We start from the raw sequence: 17,085 nt of genomic DNA on the forward strand, positions 1-17,085 counted from the left end.
AGTGGTACGACGAGAGGCGCTCATTGGTCAGCCATTTTGCAATATTTTTTTTCGAAAAAAATCGTTTATGCACTTAAAATATGTATAAATACAAGTCGAAAATTTCATGAAGTTTGGTGTTTTCCTTCTCATTAATAAAAATGTTAGAAATTGCTAAGTTTCAGTCTTGTATTACAGGCTGCCCCCTGTAATTTACGTTGTGAGGACTAGTTTTTGCTATTTGGGTATTTTTAGGGATTTCGTAGAATTTTCTGAATTTTACGAACTTTTTTCGAATTCACAATATGATTAAATAAAAGAATTGATGAGATCTTAAATTTTTAAGACAAAAAAGACTTTAAACTTTATTATCGTAAAATAAAAAAAAAACAGATTCTTTCTGGATTTTGAACTTTATTTATTATAAAATGTATGAGAAATCTCTAAATGGACAAAATCAATATAAAAGTTTAGTGAAATATGTATCAATCATGACGGTCGGATCGTCACACCAAAACTAAAAATTTTTTTTTTCGAAAATTAGTAAGTAATATTTTGCGTTAGTAACTATTTTAAAATATTTTGAAAAAATGTTAAATACAACGAATTATTTTCTCTTCCTCATTTATTTTTTTTTCAAACTCTTTGGATTATGCAGATGGCTCACATAACCTAAGAAAAAGTTTTCCACCGTTTTCGCTCTGGAGGTTGGTCACAAACGCTAAGACGGCGGTGGCCACTATTACTCAAATGTGAAATTCTTTAAGCTCTGTATCCGTGATATGCTTTTAAAAAAACTAGCCCAAAAGCAGTTATATTGTTAATAACAATATATTTAAATCATTCTCAAAAAATCATTTTATTTTCGGGTGGCGATCCAACATTCATGCTCGTTACATTATTTTATTTATTTATTATGCTGACATTTAAAGAATATTATCTTCTGACATGGACTTTATTTTTTTTTAATTTCTCAGAAATATCGCAGTTGCGTTTAATTTTAAAAGGAATATTTTTTAAGTTTCATTGCTTAAGATGAAGATCATGTTTTTAGTACGAAATACTCATTATTGGGGTTAGGGGTCCCACGAAGACCTCTGTCGCAATCTCAAATCATTTGGCCTTCAGCGTAACGGCTCTCTGTGCATTTGCTCGCACGAACAATATAATGGAATACTCTTCTTAGATTTTTAAAAATGAATTAATGTGAGTATAAAAGTTGTTTATTGAAGTTCTGTGAAGAATGCCCTTATAGATTTCAAATTCGGTTTTATGTCCTTTTTGTATCAGTCTTTTAAGTTTTTATGGCTCTCTAACACACCTTTTGGATAAATTTCATGTAATCGAAATTCATACATCTTTTCTTCCCAAACGTTTTGCATATGTTTATCCCACTCTATCGGACTATTCTTCTTCATTTAAACATCAGAGTTGGGGTCGTCGTCAAATCGAGTGGACTGTATTTTTTTGTAAATGTTTTTATTTTGTTGTCGTCTTACAGCCGGCGAGACACGGCTAATTTCCGAGTAGATCTAGTAGAGCTAATAAGTAAATTCATTAAAAGTCGTCCTAATTGCTAAATAAATCGTCTCTGTCTTTACCTAATAAGACTTCAATCTTGTTCTGGATATCACCTAATATCTATCAAATCCGTCTGTCTCTATTTAATCAACCGATCGCAAAGAAAAGAAAAACCTTCTTAGATTCAATAGATAACATAATTTTACACCATTTTCACAACTTACTCGAGAAAATAACCAAATTTCCACAGTCGTCGTCGTCACGCGTGTCTCGCCATTAAAGTCACAAATTGAAAAGACAGAATACCGGAAGGGCCTAAATTACAATGCCAAAAAATATTAATTCATAAAATTTCCGTCAGATGGCGTTCTGTCCACAACAATCAGACCAATTTAAATTTAGTTCAATCTAATTTTGAGCGCGAGAGAATGAGATAGGCATATGCAAAACGTGTCAGAAAGAAAGTGATGTGAATTTTGATTTCATGAAATTTTCCTGATCTAAAAGGTGTGCCGGAGCCATTACTCTTCGAAGCAGTCTTCTAGTCTTGCCAAATTTTCTCCAGCCAAATCTCAGGGTTATTCTAGACTCTTTTAATGTTCAGGACGTTACTGGAAATTGTTCTCTGAATTTTTAATCCTTTTAGTGCACTGAGTGAAATCCGAAAAAGTTAAAATAACATTCCGGAAATGTTAATTTTACCCTACAGTATTGATCCAAAATCGGTGTAAATATTACCCTTCTTAGGTGTATTGGGGGTTAAAATTACCCTTTTTCATGTTAATTTTACACCTTTTTAAGGGTAAAATTAACATTAAAAAATGTTGATATATTTTTACACCTAAAAAGTGTTAAAATTATGAGGAAAAAAAGTTAATCGCACCCTCTTTTTTCTCAGTGTGCAAAATCGTATGAAAATTTCCAATTGGTCATGTAGAACCACATCGGCCTTAAAGAGTTAAATCCATCTGTTTGGATGCATTGGACATCCAGAAAGATCAGCTCAACAAAGCATCGAAATAAGATCTGCAATCTGGGCAGAAGGTCGAGATTTCTTCTAACAAAGACATCAACTCGCCCAATTTTCAAGGTGATGCCCAACAATTGATAGGCATTCATCTTAATGCCAAGAGGCCAAAATAGAGGAACAAGTCAACTTTTTGGGGGATACCAGCTGCAGTATGAATTGGTTAATTATATAATTTGCAAATCCATTGAATAATTCAGCCGATTCAGGCGATTCAGCCTATTCTCTTGATTGAGCAGATAGAAAAATCAGCCAAGAGAATCGCGTGGAGGAAATAATCATATAACCATCGTTTGATTTTCATAAAGCAAAACTTAATCAAAAATGTGAAAGGTCTTAAACACCTTTTTGACTATGATCTTGATGAATTTATAAATAGCCAGAGAGTTTCCACTCCGATTTCCATCCATGCGTGATTGTTTTTACCTTTCCTGCCCAAAAATCTCTCTTCAAAACTCTCGAGCGCAATTTTTTTTTCTACATAAAACCTTATCAAAAGATCCTAAAAACTTTGCGAAAACCTTCTTTAATGGCTATTCAAAAATGAAGACAGTTGGCCAATTAAAGTCATCTGCAAACTTTCAACAGTTTTATATGATTTCTCAAATAAAAAAGGATTGCATCGCAAAAACTGTGCCACATTCTGGTCTTAGAAAAGTCCATAAAGTCAGTTAAAATCTTCCATCTAGAATTATTCCAAATTTGGTGTGTTTATGCAACGGTTCAAGCACGATAAAAATTGACAAAGTGATTTTATTATGTAAGCTCTGGGTCAGCTTTTCGTATCAGAAGTATCATATCTTTTGCATAATGATTGGAACGAGAAAACCGGCCGGTTTTCAGAAGACAAAATTGACCCAGTCTCCAGGGGAAAATTGTTCTACATCTGAGGAAAAACCACCTCTCGAAAATCCATCAAATTCACGATCAACGCAAACTAATAAATTGACAAAGAGCATCTATAAATTTTTCTAGAATTTTAAGAGCAACTATTATTTGGTCGCGAGGTGATATTTACACTACCTGGGAAAATTTCTCTATCATCTGTAAATTTAAGAGCATGGCAGGCAATTCTTTTATGTTTAGGGGGAAGTGGGCAACTTTGAAAGTGGGGTACCTTTGAAATTGGGATTTTTCTCCTATTTAAAAAAAAAATTGAGCATTATTGTGATACAATTTAGCTAAACAAAATGAGAAGTTAAATTACATTACGATATGGCTCAGTTCCGCTTAAACATAGGTAAAAATTCAAATTTCAAAGGTACCCCACTTTCAAAGGTGCCCCACTTCCCCCCAGTACAAAACTTTTAAATTGATTGAAATTAATTGTTGGAGTAGAATTGTTCATTGTAAAACTTGTAAAAGCTTGTATTATATTAAAAAAATAGTTTGTCAAATCGTTTGTTGATTTTTAGAGGTAAATTTGCAACTTAATAAACCCTAAAAGTAGAAAAGTAAAGGTTTATACTCTGAAAGAAAAAGTTTGTAATTGGATCTTAGTGAAAGATTTGGCAAAAGGATGTTCCTTTCCACCTTGACAAACCTTTTCCTCATAAACGTACTTTTAATTGACAAACTTTTAATTAACGATTGTCAAACCTTTCCTTTTCAATCTTACAAACCTTTTCCTCTTAAACATACTTTTGAGAAATTTTCAATTAACAATTGACAAACCTTCCTTTGGAACCTGGCGCACCTTTTCCCCATAAATTTATTTTTGACAAACTTTTAATTAAAAATTGACAAACATTAAAAATTCTTCGGAAAATCAAAAGAAAATTTCTGATCATATGATCATGACAGCATAGCGATTCGTAAAAAAAAAGAATATTTAAAACTCATTTACAAATTAGTTTGTTGGGGAGTACAAACATTTGTAAAATTAATAAGTTATCATTATTAAATTACAAACTTGGAAATTGTAAACTTGGACTCCTTTTCTACAAATCTTTTTCGTGATAGCTGACTTTGCTTAGCTTTTTGAATTTTGGGTTAGGGGAGACTGGGGCAAAATTAGTCACGAATGGTATTAGAGATTGGGATGTTATAGTTTCATTAGAAGGAATTTTGAGGAAATCATATTTTATTCGAAGTAAACACTTCCCTTCCTATTCTTTAAAATATTAATAAACAGAAAATGTGATATAAATAATAATGTGTTATAAATAAATATGGTCCATTTTAATATTATATTTTAATAGCTAGCACAATGCCTCAAATTTTCAGAAAATAGCTACGGGTGAAATCCATAAAGGAACATAGAGAAAAACAATGAATTGTTCAAAGCTTGAGTAGTCCGAAGGTAGCGCACTTTCCCCTAATAACATTTTTTTTTTAATTATACGTAATGAAAAAATGTATGTTCTGAATAAATTTGCCTCAGTCTCCCTCAAATATTTATTAAAGTTCATATATCGTTTTCTTTGTCACGATTGATTTTAAAGAATAAACAAAACTTTTGATTTTTGAACTTAGCATAACTTCAATTTTAGTACAGACATTTTTTGCAAGATAAGAAAATAGTAGGTGAGATTGTTAAGAATCTCACCTAATATACATGTGATTATTTACAATTATAGTCATAATAATAGTAACAGGTAATACTAGTAATAAACTTAAAATTGTTAGTACAGATGAATTTTGTACAAAAATTATTAGAACAGAATTGCAAAATGTTTCTAGTACTAAATTACTCCATGCCATTTTTCTGTTATAAATTATCAGTGAAAAATAAATTGGGATTTTAAGTCATAATATTTTTTTTATTTTCCTAATGGAGTTGTTATTTTACTGCTCAGAAAAAGTCTGTGTTCTAAAACATAATAAGCTGACCATATGAATGAGTTTTAGTACAAGTGTTTTTGCAAACTTATTGTACAGTATTTAATTGAATTTTAACAGTAAAAAGAATAATATTATTACTTGATAATTTAGCATCAAAAAATTAAACCCATAATTTAGAATCGTTTAACATCTATGGTAGGGCCTAAATAATTAATGGTCTGATTTTAAGATTGTATATGGTAAAACTGAATTATTTTTTCGAGCATATTGAAGTTTTCTGCGGATATTTCTGTTTTTAATATCAAAATTTAAATATATTCTCAAGAAACAAAAACTCATTATTAGTACAGGCACGAAGCACTTCTAAACTCTTAATTTTACGCCCTTCATTTCTTTTAAATATCTGAAATACTGTTCTGGAACGGATATTGTAATATACCTGTTTTGTTCCTAGCAAAAATTGCTTATGTCTTTGAGGAATTCATTTAGAACATGTACTAATTTAATAAAAAATCGTTCCAATAATACTAGTTTAGCATATAATTTCCATAGGACAATAAAATAGCTTTCCAAAAAGAAAAACTTCTCGGTTTATATAATTTGTCTCACCTGCACCCATGCGTCTACCATCATCTTAGTGCTATTCCCGTTTTCCAGAATAAAACAGCCACAAAATTTCTTAACTGCTAATACACCTGATTAGAGTAGCCTATCCAAAAAGATTGTATTGCTTATAATTTGTTTTGAATTAGGGTTTTATTAGGGAGAAATCTACAAGTTTTCTAGGTCCATTCTTAAGCAGCAACAAATAATTCACTAATGTACTGAAATGTTTAAAACATAAGGATATTCAGTATTTATTTGCTATTGAAAATTGAGATTGCTTTTTTGAACTCGTTAGATTAATCGTGTTATATAAATATGATAAAATTTTTAATTATTATCTAGAAAAGTATTGGTTGTACTAAATTGTACTAAAAGTTTTCTTTTGTTCTTTCTTTTAGATGTGTATTCTTTATTTATTTAAATTAACTGTGCTATATAAACGCGATAAAATTTCTATTTTTGTCTACAAAAATAGTGACTGTACTAAATTGTACTAAAATTTTACTTTTCTTTTATTCTTGTTGGTAATTTTAATCTTTATTCAGTCACTGTGAGGACAAATTCTTGTATTTATTCACAGCTTCTAAGGTGTTCTAAATCTTCAGTTATCTGCTGTATCCATTTTTCAGTTAAGCGCCAAAAATCCATTAAATAATTGATGAAGCGTGGAAATGTAAAAAGATTACAGCTTCCCAGAGTGTTCGGAGTTTGAAGAGAAGGTGGTCAGAAGTTGCTGTCTCCATGGTTCAATGTCACGAGATGAGTCCAATGCCTGAGATTCTGGTTGAGCTTCTCAAAATTGCGGATATCTGGGTGGAGTGAAAAAGAGTTTTACGACCAGCAGCATTTCGTCTCAAAGCGACTGTTTTTTGATTGATTTTAACGACTCCCAAACACCTCTTCTTCCAAATGCGAGAGATTGTATCTTGTGCTAGAGTTTCTAGGTCAATTTTTTTTTAGTTGCTTTCTTGGTATTTTATTTACATGGAGACATTTCTTTGTTGGGATCTTGTGGATCAAGATGAAGTTGCATGATCAAGATTTGAGAGATGGGTGCATTAGATGAATGATTTCTCTGTAGCTGAAAATCAAATTATTAGCAAAGATTGTTACATTATCTGATTAATGGGAAGTAATTGCTGGGAACTTTCACCTGGAAGATGATCATCATAAAGATCTACTGCTTTTGGATGATTTTGGTAATTTTTTTTGAGGGTGATTAAGAGTGGCGATACTTGTGACCTACATGGTGACGAACTCCCCACTTGAAATTGGCATTCTTGTCTGTTTTGACGAACGTGAAGACAGGCCCTGTTCGTCCACCATGAGATTCTGCAATGGGAATTGATATGCAATGCATTATAAGTTATAAAGATCACGGTGCCATTTGAAGCCCCAGATGGAGGTTCAGATCACCTGCACTTTGCCCATAATTGCAACTGATTAATAGTGCAACAATAATTGCAAACACGTAACCAATGAACTTCATCGCTCGAACTAAAGAAACTCAATCTCCGGATTGTTTGAAGGTACTCAAAAGGTCTTGGAATGTTTCAGACAAATGCCCGAGATGCAACATTCACAGCCACATTTATACAGTTTGTTCTTAGTCTTTTTGTTGCATTTGTTGCCCAAAACAATCACACCACACAGAGACTTTCTTCTGCGGTGACAATTTCCGGTCTGCTGAAGCATGAATTCAATGATCGTGCGATCTCCAGTCGATCACTCTAATTGTCTATTAGCCTCCGATGTTTTTGGTGGGGACACGATTTTCTGCCAGGCAGACAATGTCCATTGCAAATCTCACGATGAATTGGACAAAAGAAAATGCATTGCGATACGACTGGAAATCAGGCATTAGGCAGACACAAGTTGAAAGTTTATTGAACTGTTTTAATGGTTAAATTGAAGTGCACGGAAGTTTTTCATAGTTAATATTGCTCTTTTGTGGTTATTCGCGGTTTCTTTAACGCCCTTTTTGTTCCCCAAACTCGCTGATTTTTTCAATGGGGCTGATTGAAATTTGATAAACTGTTTTTTTTTTTGTTAAACTTTAAAGACTTAATGAAAAGAGATTGATTTTATTTACCAATATGGCTTCTGAAAAGAACTTATTTGTTATCTCTTAGTTTTAATCTACTCTGCAGAGGTCCGTCGCCGTCTTAACGCCAAGACAAACCTCCAGGTTAAACTACGAAGAGTTCTCTATACTGGTTCTACATCTTGTAACCACGTATAAATTTTGTAGAGTTAATTAAAAATGGACTCAAACAGATCAAGTGTTTCAGTTATTAGAATTTAGCATAATTTTTAGTACAAGTTTTTCAGGATGATTCTGATTAAAATAAAATCTCCCCAAAGATCTTTTAAAATGAAAGAGAATAAAGAAACGTATGACTTTTAATTTCTAAAGTCTCTAGAAAATTTTAGTACATGTTCTAATAACAGTAATTTATTTTAGAACAAGTAGATTTTCTTAATTTTGTAATAAACAGATAACAGAAACTCTATTCAAGGCGTAAGTTTATTTTTAGAATCTTTAGGAAAAAATTAGTACATGTTCTTAATACAAAACGTTAAAGTTTTCGAAAAATAACATGAGAACAGCAATAAAAATAATTCGTATAAGTTACATTTATTAATAGTAATAAACTTAAATTTGTCGGTACACCGATGAATTTTGTACAACAATTTTATAAGAACACATATTTCTAGTGCAACTAGTACTAAACCAAGTTGTGTTAGTTTATTTTTAGTTCTAAATAACCAGTAAAAGAGTAAATTGAGTTCTTGAGACACAAAATTTCATATTTTCCTAAAGTAATCTTAATTTGACTGTCCAGAGAAGTCAGCGACCTTACACATTGTAAATTAACCATATGAATGAGATTTAGTACAGGTCATTTTAGTGCAACTCATAGCGTATTATTCAATTAAACTTAAACGGTAAAAAATATAATGGTCGATATTGCCAGTATATAATTGAACAAATATTTAAAAAATAGCAATAAACTAAGGCAATACATTAAGAAACGTTTATCATCAGAACTTGTATTCTAATTTAGTGCATGGAAATTTCTGTTCTTAAATAAATATTTGAACCTGCACTATAGATCTTTTCTTTTCTAAATTTTTGTTTCGTTCTAAATAAATTTTGTATATTCGATTATTGTAAGGTAAAACTCATCCAGTTTTCCTTTTAATTACAAGAAAAAAAATATTAGTACAAGTACTAAATACAAAATTTCGAAGTATTACTTTTCATCTTCAGATAATTTATTTTTTTAATTTTAAAATTATTATTTAAGTTATTTTTTGAGGTGAATTTTAATACGAGAATTAGTTAGTTTGAATTCTTGATCCTTGCCAAAGCTGTTACGTCCACCGCAGTTTCACCATTGATTTCAAACTCTAGTACCAAAATTTATAATATGTGTACTAAATTTCAGAACTGTTTTCATCTATTCTAAAATTTAAAGGGTCATGTATATTTTTTGCAATTGTAAGCTTTTTATTTTGAAAATCAATTTATCTCAAAACGAATTTGTAAAAAACTGAATAACATTTCTTTTAAAATTAGTGCAAAAAGAAACCGGTCAGTAAAAAAAATTAAATAGAAAGAAAAGTAACCTACGAATTGGATAGTAAAATATTATGTTAATTTTTAAAAGTTCTTTTTATTTTCTTTTACTAAAATTTACTTGACAATTTTATCGTTTCTTACCTTTTGAATTAACTATTTGGAACTCCATAACTTTACTGCTCAGTAATATTTCCATAAATAGCCACAAGAAGCGTTTGACACAATTTTTTTTAAATATTTTAAAACAAAAGCTTTAAAATACGAATAAAATGTGTAATGGTGCTATTCCAATGAAAAAAGAATATTGTTTAGCGCTTTACTGTTCTAAAATGCTACTGTATTATTGATTTTTCTTTCTGCTGGTTCCTGTCTCGACTATTTGGTGATTTTAGAGTACGGTGAGGACTGGGGAAAGCAGTCTAGATAGAAATTAACAAAAAACCGATAACGGTGCTATTGCAATGGAAAGTGAACGCGTTTTTTATAGCACTTTACGGTTCTCAGATGCTTCTACATTATCGACTTTTCTTTGTGCTGGTTCTTGTCTCGACTGTTTCTTCCAGTTCTCGCCGTGTTCTGAAATCAAAAACAGTCGTGACAAGAACCATTGTCCAAATATGTTATTTGTGTCTTTGAATCACTTAATATTTAAGGTTTTCCTATTGATAAAGAAGTGGACTTGGCCTGCAAAAATAAGTTTAAATTTACCTAAAGTGTAAATATTTTTCACATTAAAAAATTAAAGAGAAAATCGCATTAATTTTTCGCATTAATGCTATAAATCAATTTATATCAAATTTTGCGGGCCAAGTCTACCTTTTTATCGACAAATAGATCAAATTTTGAATATAAAATGATTCAAACACACAAATTACACATTTGGACTCTCACCAGCGACAATTAATGTGAATCATATTAAAATTTTAATGTGCAAGTGTGATAACACAGTAAAGAGAAGTCGATTATGTAGAAGCATTTAAGAACAGTAAAGTAAACAATAAATACCACCATTATTTTTGAATATTTTAGCATCGAGCATACAACGAATCATCTTTGGTAAATTACAGTCTCTCTCACTCTAAAAATAATGATATTAATGCGTGAAGTCGCAAGCCATGAAAAAATCCGTGACATTGTGCATTGGAATGCGAAAAAGCACCTTTTATATTTGGTCAAATCGAATTTGTTCAGTTTTGTGAACCTTTTTGTTCTCACCTGCCACCACATTCTGCCATGATAATTCGTTGCAGTTTTACCATTAGCTCAAATCTCATAAATAGGTGATCACACGACACACGAATGATCATAGTTCTTGTGGTGCAAAGAGTGAAAACATATGCGGATCGTGTGAGGGAAGGAAAAAATGATATAGAAATATTTATTATTGGCTTAATTGGCGAGTGATTACCAATTTTAATAAGTTTTATAATATTGCAAAATATATATAATTTTCTTTTAATAAAAAAAAAATGCCTCACGCGTGGTGGCTAGTGATCTCTCTGTCGGTTTTTGTGACATGCAATCCTACAACACTTCGTCCATTGCACGGTTCAAATGGGAAGTACTCCAATAAACCACCTTTGCCACCGATTTTCAATACCCTTAGTGATGTGCAAAAGTATCCACCGAGTGAATATACTGAACAGATCTTCCTGCCAATTGCTGCCAAAAATTACCATCCCCAGAAGACACATGAGACGTTGAGTAGGGAACCGAAGGAGTTTGATCTGCTCAATTTTAGTGCTTACACAGTGCGTCCCATGAACATATCCAGGAAGTTGCCTTGGAATCCCAGGAAGGCTACGTCAGAAGAAGAAGTAGTCACGGATAATCCCAAGCAGATGCTGAAAGCTCAAGCACCCCCGAAGGATTTTCCAGCTCCTAGTTATGTGACTTTCTACGGGAAAATCCTTCCGAGGCTCGAAAGGTTGACCGAAACTACTACTCAGTATCCTCAAACTACCAGGATGCCTCTGAAGACTCCTCGTCCTATGTTCAGACGTTCGATGAAGAATCACTATGGGAACTATGAATACCCAACCTCCACTCCTAGGTACCAGCAGGAAGACCTTAGAGTTAATCACTACGGGAACTACGACTACCAAACTTCAACGCCTAGGTACCGTCCGGAAGAACTCAGAGCCACGAAACAGACCGATTTCTACGGGGACGTGGAAATTATTCATCCGACTGTTGGTAGAGCCAAGGATGTAGACCGGGCTCGTCTGGTTAAAGCCGAAGAAGACTCAGACAAAAACCAGAAATACGAGTCTGCAGAATCTTCCGAACGAGATCTTGTAAAAAAGATCCTCTATGATGACGTCTTCTACCATCCTGAAGTGAAGAAGAAACAGAAGAGGAAAACTCAAAAACTCCTGGCTTCTTATAACCTTCCCATTCAGCATAGGCAGTCAAGACAACCCCAACAATCTCAGCAACTTCAACATTTCAAGAAGCCCTATAAAAAGCCCAATGATGGGGATTATTCCTACATCGTCTTCCCTGCAGACAAGAAGAAGACAGCCAAGAGTGGTAAGCTTAAGAATGGGTTGAACAGTAATCTTGGGAAGAAGAAGGCCAGAGGAGTTATCACGAATACGACAAAAGTCTACTACAACTTCGAACATACCCATGAACCGAACACAAACGATCAAAGAAACGCCGAGGCCCTAGCTTCTGACTACTACGAGACAACCCTTCCCAATCCCGACGTATCAGACACAACGGAAAAATATTCCTCAAAGTATCGAACCCCGAAATGGATAAATCCCTCCGATGAGAGGGAATCTTCAGGCCAGCAACGCAATCCTCCATTCCTTCCCACAGTCCTTACTCCTCTGGTTCGGATTGAGAAACCCAATACTGACGAATATTCCTCAGACTATGACCTCAGTGGGGCCAATAGTGATCAGAAGTCAGAGAAACAGAAGAATGACGACGTTCAACAGTATTTTCAGTGAGTAGATCCTAAACATCCTGTAAAATTCCTATTTCAAGAGAAACCTCAACACTTAGGGATCTGTTTCGACTCCAGTTGGAGCCCGATAAGATCGAATTTGGGTATGTGATGGAAAATCCGCGACATTGGGAAGAACGCTACGAGAGAAATGACATGAAAAACCAACGGCACCAGGGAAAAGTTCGTTAGAAAAAAATTCTTTATTCTTAGAATTCTTAGTAAAAGTTCAGTGGGTTCAGTGGCATTGAACTTGAAAAATAACATATTTCTTAGAACATTCTTAGATGGCTTTTTAATGGAAAACATTTCTTAACTAATCAATAAATGAGGGGGTTTATAATTTCTCGAGGTTGTCGTAGTTTATCACATTTCTTATCACAATATACTTAGGCTATTTGGTAGAAAGCGTAGAAGGGTAGCAAAATACAAGATAATATTTTAAAGACGTAGGGTAAGTGTGCCAAATTCCGGACAGCTTGCAATTCCGGCCACCTTTTTTGTTCCTCGAATTTTCATGATCTTTTAGTTTTTACATACTCCAGAGATTATACAATGTAAAAGAATAACAAAAAGTGTGGCTTCGACAAACAAGATGACGTGAAAAAAACATTGGAAGAATTCCCGAATGTTATGGAACTATGAGAATGAAGGTAGCCGAAATAGAGCACCAAAGCTATGTCTACATTTTTATTCATTTTAAAATGTATTAAGAATGATTTTAGAGTAAATAAAGACGATAAACTGTCTACAAGGTTCTAAGCAACACTCCTTAAGTAGAAGGAATGAAAAAAATCAATTTCTATTAAATATATTACATTTCAAATATGAGACTTTGGCACTTGCATGCAACTATGCCGAAATTTGGCACACTTACCCTACACTTCTTTTACGATAAAAAGAGTTTATTAAATATTGTAATATTTAAGAAATTTCTTTGAGAATTAAAAAAAAACAAAGAAATTAAACATCTGTTATTTTATAAAATTTAATTTTCCGAATCTACAAATCTTTCTCTTTTTATAAATCTTTTTCTATCAATTCGAATATACTTCGAATTTGACATCGATCGTTTGTTATACTTCGAAAATTCAAATTGTTAAAAATAAAATTTGACTAAGTAAATAAATACAAAAATTAAACATAATTAAGTGAAAAACTGCTTAGTAAACCGTTCTGTAAATTTAAAAGCGTCTATTCGAAATAAAAAATATATCTAAAAGCTTTTTCGAAAATGAATAGAGAGTCAGGCAGTTCCTTAAATCTTCTGTTTGACTGTTTCGATATTTTGGACAAGAAATTGAGTATTCAAGCGATGAATTTTTGCTATTTATGTATCATTACTCTAACTGATATGCTTTCTATAGTACCGATATTTATTATCAATGAGCGCGAGCATAATCTGTACTCTGTTGACTTTTAATAATGTTTTGCGCAACAATTGGACTTTCAAAATTTGAAATATGATAAAATTTTAATACTTTTAATTACATTCGAACCAACTTAAAAGGCCTGTAAGAGAGATGCTAACAGTTTTAACTTAACAGCTTCTTAGCGTTGTATTTCAAAATTTGCGTAACCGTATTCGAAAACTTAGTTTGAAAATTCGAAATTGAGTAGTTAGTCTTGGAAAAACGGCAATTTTAAAGCTTTCGACACAGTTACCCAGCCTTCATTTATTTTGTTTTCTTTTCTTCTGTACAACAATTTCACACTTACTCGAATCAGCAAGGGATTTTCAAAGTTTTGTCTTTCAATTTGTCTATGAATTTACAGGGCATAACAAAGGATGTGGGGGCACTTTTCTAATAATAACGTCGATTCTTTCATAAAAATTCGAAATTGTGTTCGAATTCTTTGAGCATCGATGACTTTTTGTGTAAATACACTTCTGTTTACCTTTAATCCAAGACACTATTGAAGAATCAAACACCAGTTATGAATGAGAAGAATCGAATGTAATCTCCTTGATTTGAGGATTTTTGTAATTATTGAGTTCGGTTTTACTAAACCGTCGTGGAGGTAGTTTGGAAACAATTTACTAAAAATTGGTTAAATGTTTTAAATTTTAAACGGATGATAAGTTGAAACGCAAATGGCCCTGGCCGCCGAGCGCCTGCAAAGCCCATAATGATGATGATAAGTTGAAAGTTCAACTGAACATCTCGACATTTGTTTTATGTAGGCTGCATTCGGTAACAATTATCGCGTGTACTTTAGAAGAAACAAAATTGTACAAAACCATTCTAAATATATTCGAAAATTCACCGAAAGGTCAAAGATGCAGTTCCCACATTGAACGCTTGAGCGCTACTAGTACAGTCTGTTCGAACTTTAGATATTTCTAACAACTGAGGGAGCATCAAAAAATAGTTAATTCTTCCACTTTTATGTTAATATTCTTGTATATTTCTTTATGATCTTTTTGTTATTATTTATTAATAACGGAAAGCTATCAGACATTATCCCTTTTTATTCTCATCACTGTATCCATTGTATCACATGAATTTAAAATTTCGAACATCCAACGGTGGAAAATTCTCTTTTTGACGAGATTTTGAATTTTTTCGCTGTACAGACAATTGCCAAAAGAGCTCTCTCAGTTGGAATGATTATTGAAAAAAACAAGGAACGTAGCGCTATCTAAGTAAATAGTGAGTATATCGAAATCAGAATCACAAGTACTTTCGGCAGAAGATTTACTGGAAATTGATGTAAATTTATTTCTTTCGTTCACTTTTTAATGACAACTTTTGAACACACATTCGAATGACTGTAATTTCGAAAAACACTTTCCTCTCGTTCAATAATAACCTTCCCAAATTGAGAGTTCTCACCGGTTCAAGCTTTTCCTATAGCGATTTGAAGGTATATCAGAGAGAATTTACCTAAAACCCGTTGGAAGTTCGAACGTTTAAACCGCAGAGTTACACAAAAGTGAGCAAGTCCATGAAATGAACATTTATCTTATTAAAATTGCAATTCAAACGTTCTGTCATCCTGAAATTCCACAAAACTACACAAGAATTTATTTTTTGCAGCAAACGTTTGCACACTTTTGTTGACATTGTTCACGATTGAAGTGTTAAGAATATCGAATTTCGAAATGGCAGAACAATCAGCGCTAAAGCGGCCGGTATATGAACTTGCACTTTGGCTTTGTTCGCTGTCTCTTCGAAATGAACGGATCCTTTATGTATTTGCGAATTCAAGAATTCGAAATTCGAAAATTTAAATAAACCATCTGCAATAAATTTATGTTAACTGTTACATTTCATTTTAGTCACTTTACACAATTCCCCTTAACCAAATAAAATTTCATCTCACATATTTTCTTTAGTTGTTCTCCCCTCTAAATCACTTTCGTGCTGATATCCAGATTAGAAATTAGCATACACACGCGGTTGATGACTTTTTGTGACTAATAAACCTATTCTTTTTTGCATGAATCGCCTCACACAAGATTCGTTAATGTACTAGGACATGATGGTAGTTATAATGCTGGTGCACGGAAAGGAAATGATAATCACTTTGTAGAATCTTTTGAACGCTCTGGGAAAGGGAAATTTCAGAGAAAAGTATTGGATTGATTGGAATTGAAGCAGTAAAAAAATCCAATTAATTAATTTTGTATCCTGCTGACAGGTTCGCTGGGGAGACAAGGAAGGTGGCTATGGAGAGCACGTCTGGGATCTGAATCACCACAAGGACGAATCCGCCTGAGAGAGCTAAGAATGACAACTGATTTAGAATTTTTACTGTGAACATTGAATGACGGAAAAAAATGTAGGGATTGCAATTAAAGAATGAGAAAAGGAATTGGTGTTTTATTTTTTTTTTTGGCGGGAATATGGAAGGGTTGCGATGGGAGAAGCCCCTATGTCTACCTGTCATCTTTTTGGTCAATATACCGGTCAGACCGGTTTTTGAGGATCACCGGTGGCATCTCATGAGGGTACTTTGCGTCCGAATGGTTCAATTGTCTGTCCCTCCAAAAAGGAGAGTGATAAACAATCTGTAGCATCTTTTCCCATGGAAGGGTTCTCGGCCCAAGGAACATCAAAATGTGTCACATTGACCCTTTGTTGAGGCTCCTCGGAAGACAAAACCGGTTGTGACCATTCAAGGAGTGACCCCTCATCTAAGAAGTTAAAGGGTTACTCATGGGAATCAGGACTCAATAAATAACTCTGGTCATTTCCCAAGCTATCGGGTCAACATGTCTCCTTCCGGCATTTGGAAGTAGTATCCTTAAAGAAGGGTGCCGAAGGGTTGAAGAGAAAAAAAAACCGGACTGGCCAGTTTCGCCGCGTGAGAATTGATGAGAAAAGGACTTAAATGCACTTGAAGGATATATGCTAATGAAGAATACACGGAAGGGTATTTTGCTAATCTCACGCATTCCTATGAATTATGTTTCGGTGAGTCGCATTTCTCTAAATCTCCCCACATTCACTCAACTCACGGACACGGAAGGTATCATGAGGATTTACATAGGGTAATTCCGTGAGGATTCAAATGAAAAGGACACGCAATTGTCATTAACTTTTGAGATGTTTTCAAATCGTATAGCTCGATGGAACTGCTGAAAACATCTCAGATGTTTTGTGGAGAGATACTCACTTT

At 33.2% G+C, this 17,085-nt stretch overlaps 1 protein-coding gene and 1 long non-coding RNA gene across 3 annotated transcripts; one reads left to right on the forward strand and one right to left on the reverse strand.

The window, feature by feature from the left end:
* Positions 1-6,292: 6,292 nt before the first annotated feature.
* LOC129800469 (uncharacterized) lies at positions 6,293-7,294 on the reverse strand. Its single transcript, XR_008751628.1, has 2 exons — positions 7,071-7,294; positions 6,293-6,998 (listed from the first exon to the last, which is right to left on the reverse strand). It is a non-coding gene; the product is annotated as an uncharacterized LOC129800469 (long non-coding RNA).
* A 3,418-nt stretch (positions 7,295-10,712) lies between these two features.
* LOC129800452 (uncharacterized) lies at positions 10,713-16,274 on the forward strand. 2 transcript variants are annotated; one of them, XM_055844831.1, is made up of 3 exons: positions 10,713-12,459; positions 12,519-12,642; positions 16,105-16,274. In XM_055844831.1, the coding sequence occupies exons 1-3, from the start codon at positions 10,973-10,975 to the stop codon at positions 16,180-16,182; spliced, it is 1,689 nt and encodes a 562-aa protein (XP_055700806.1). In that variant the 5' UTR covers positions 10,713-10,972; the 3' UTR covers positions 16,183-16,274. The 2 variants fall into 2 exon arrangements, with proteins under 2 accessions (XP_055700806.1, XP_055700808.1); XM_055844833.1 differs by lacking the exon at positions 12,519-12,642.
* Positions 16,275-17,085: the final 811 nt, after the last annotated feature.

This window comes from Phlebotomus papatasi, chromosome 2 (assembly GCF_024763615.1).
Source record: "Phlebotomus papatasi isolate M1 chromosome 2, Ppap_2.1, whole genome shotgun sequence".
Classification (NCBI taxonomy): domain Eukaryota; kingdom Metazoa; phylum Arthropoda; class Insecta; order Diptera; family Psychodidae; genus Phlebotomus; species Phlebotomus papatasi.

Excerpts from the sequence above, each read along its gene's own strand:
- LOC129800452 (XM_055844831.1), top strand. The coding sequence starts at position 10,973 with ATGCCTCACGCGTGGTGGCTAGTGATCTCTCTGTCGGTTTTTGTGACA. Across the intron at positions 12,460-12,518 it reads GACGTTCAACAGTATTTTCA|GGATCTGTTTCGACTCCAGT; the intron begins GTGAGTAGATCC and ends CTCAACACTTAG. Across the intron at positions 12,643-16,104 it reads ACCAACGGCACCAGGGAAAA|GTTCGCTGGGGAGACAAGGA; the intron begins GTTCGTTAGAAA and ends TCCTGCTGACAG.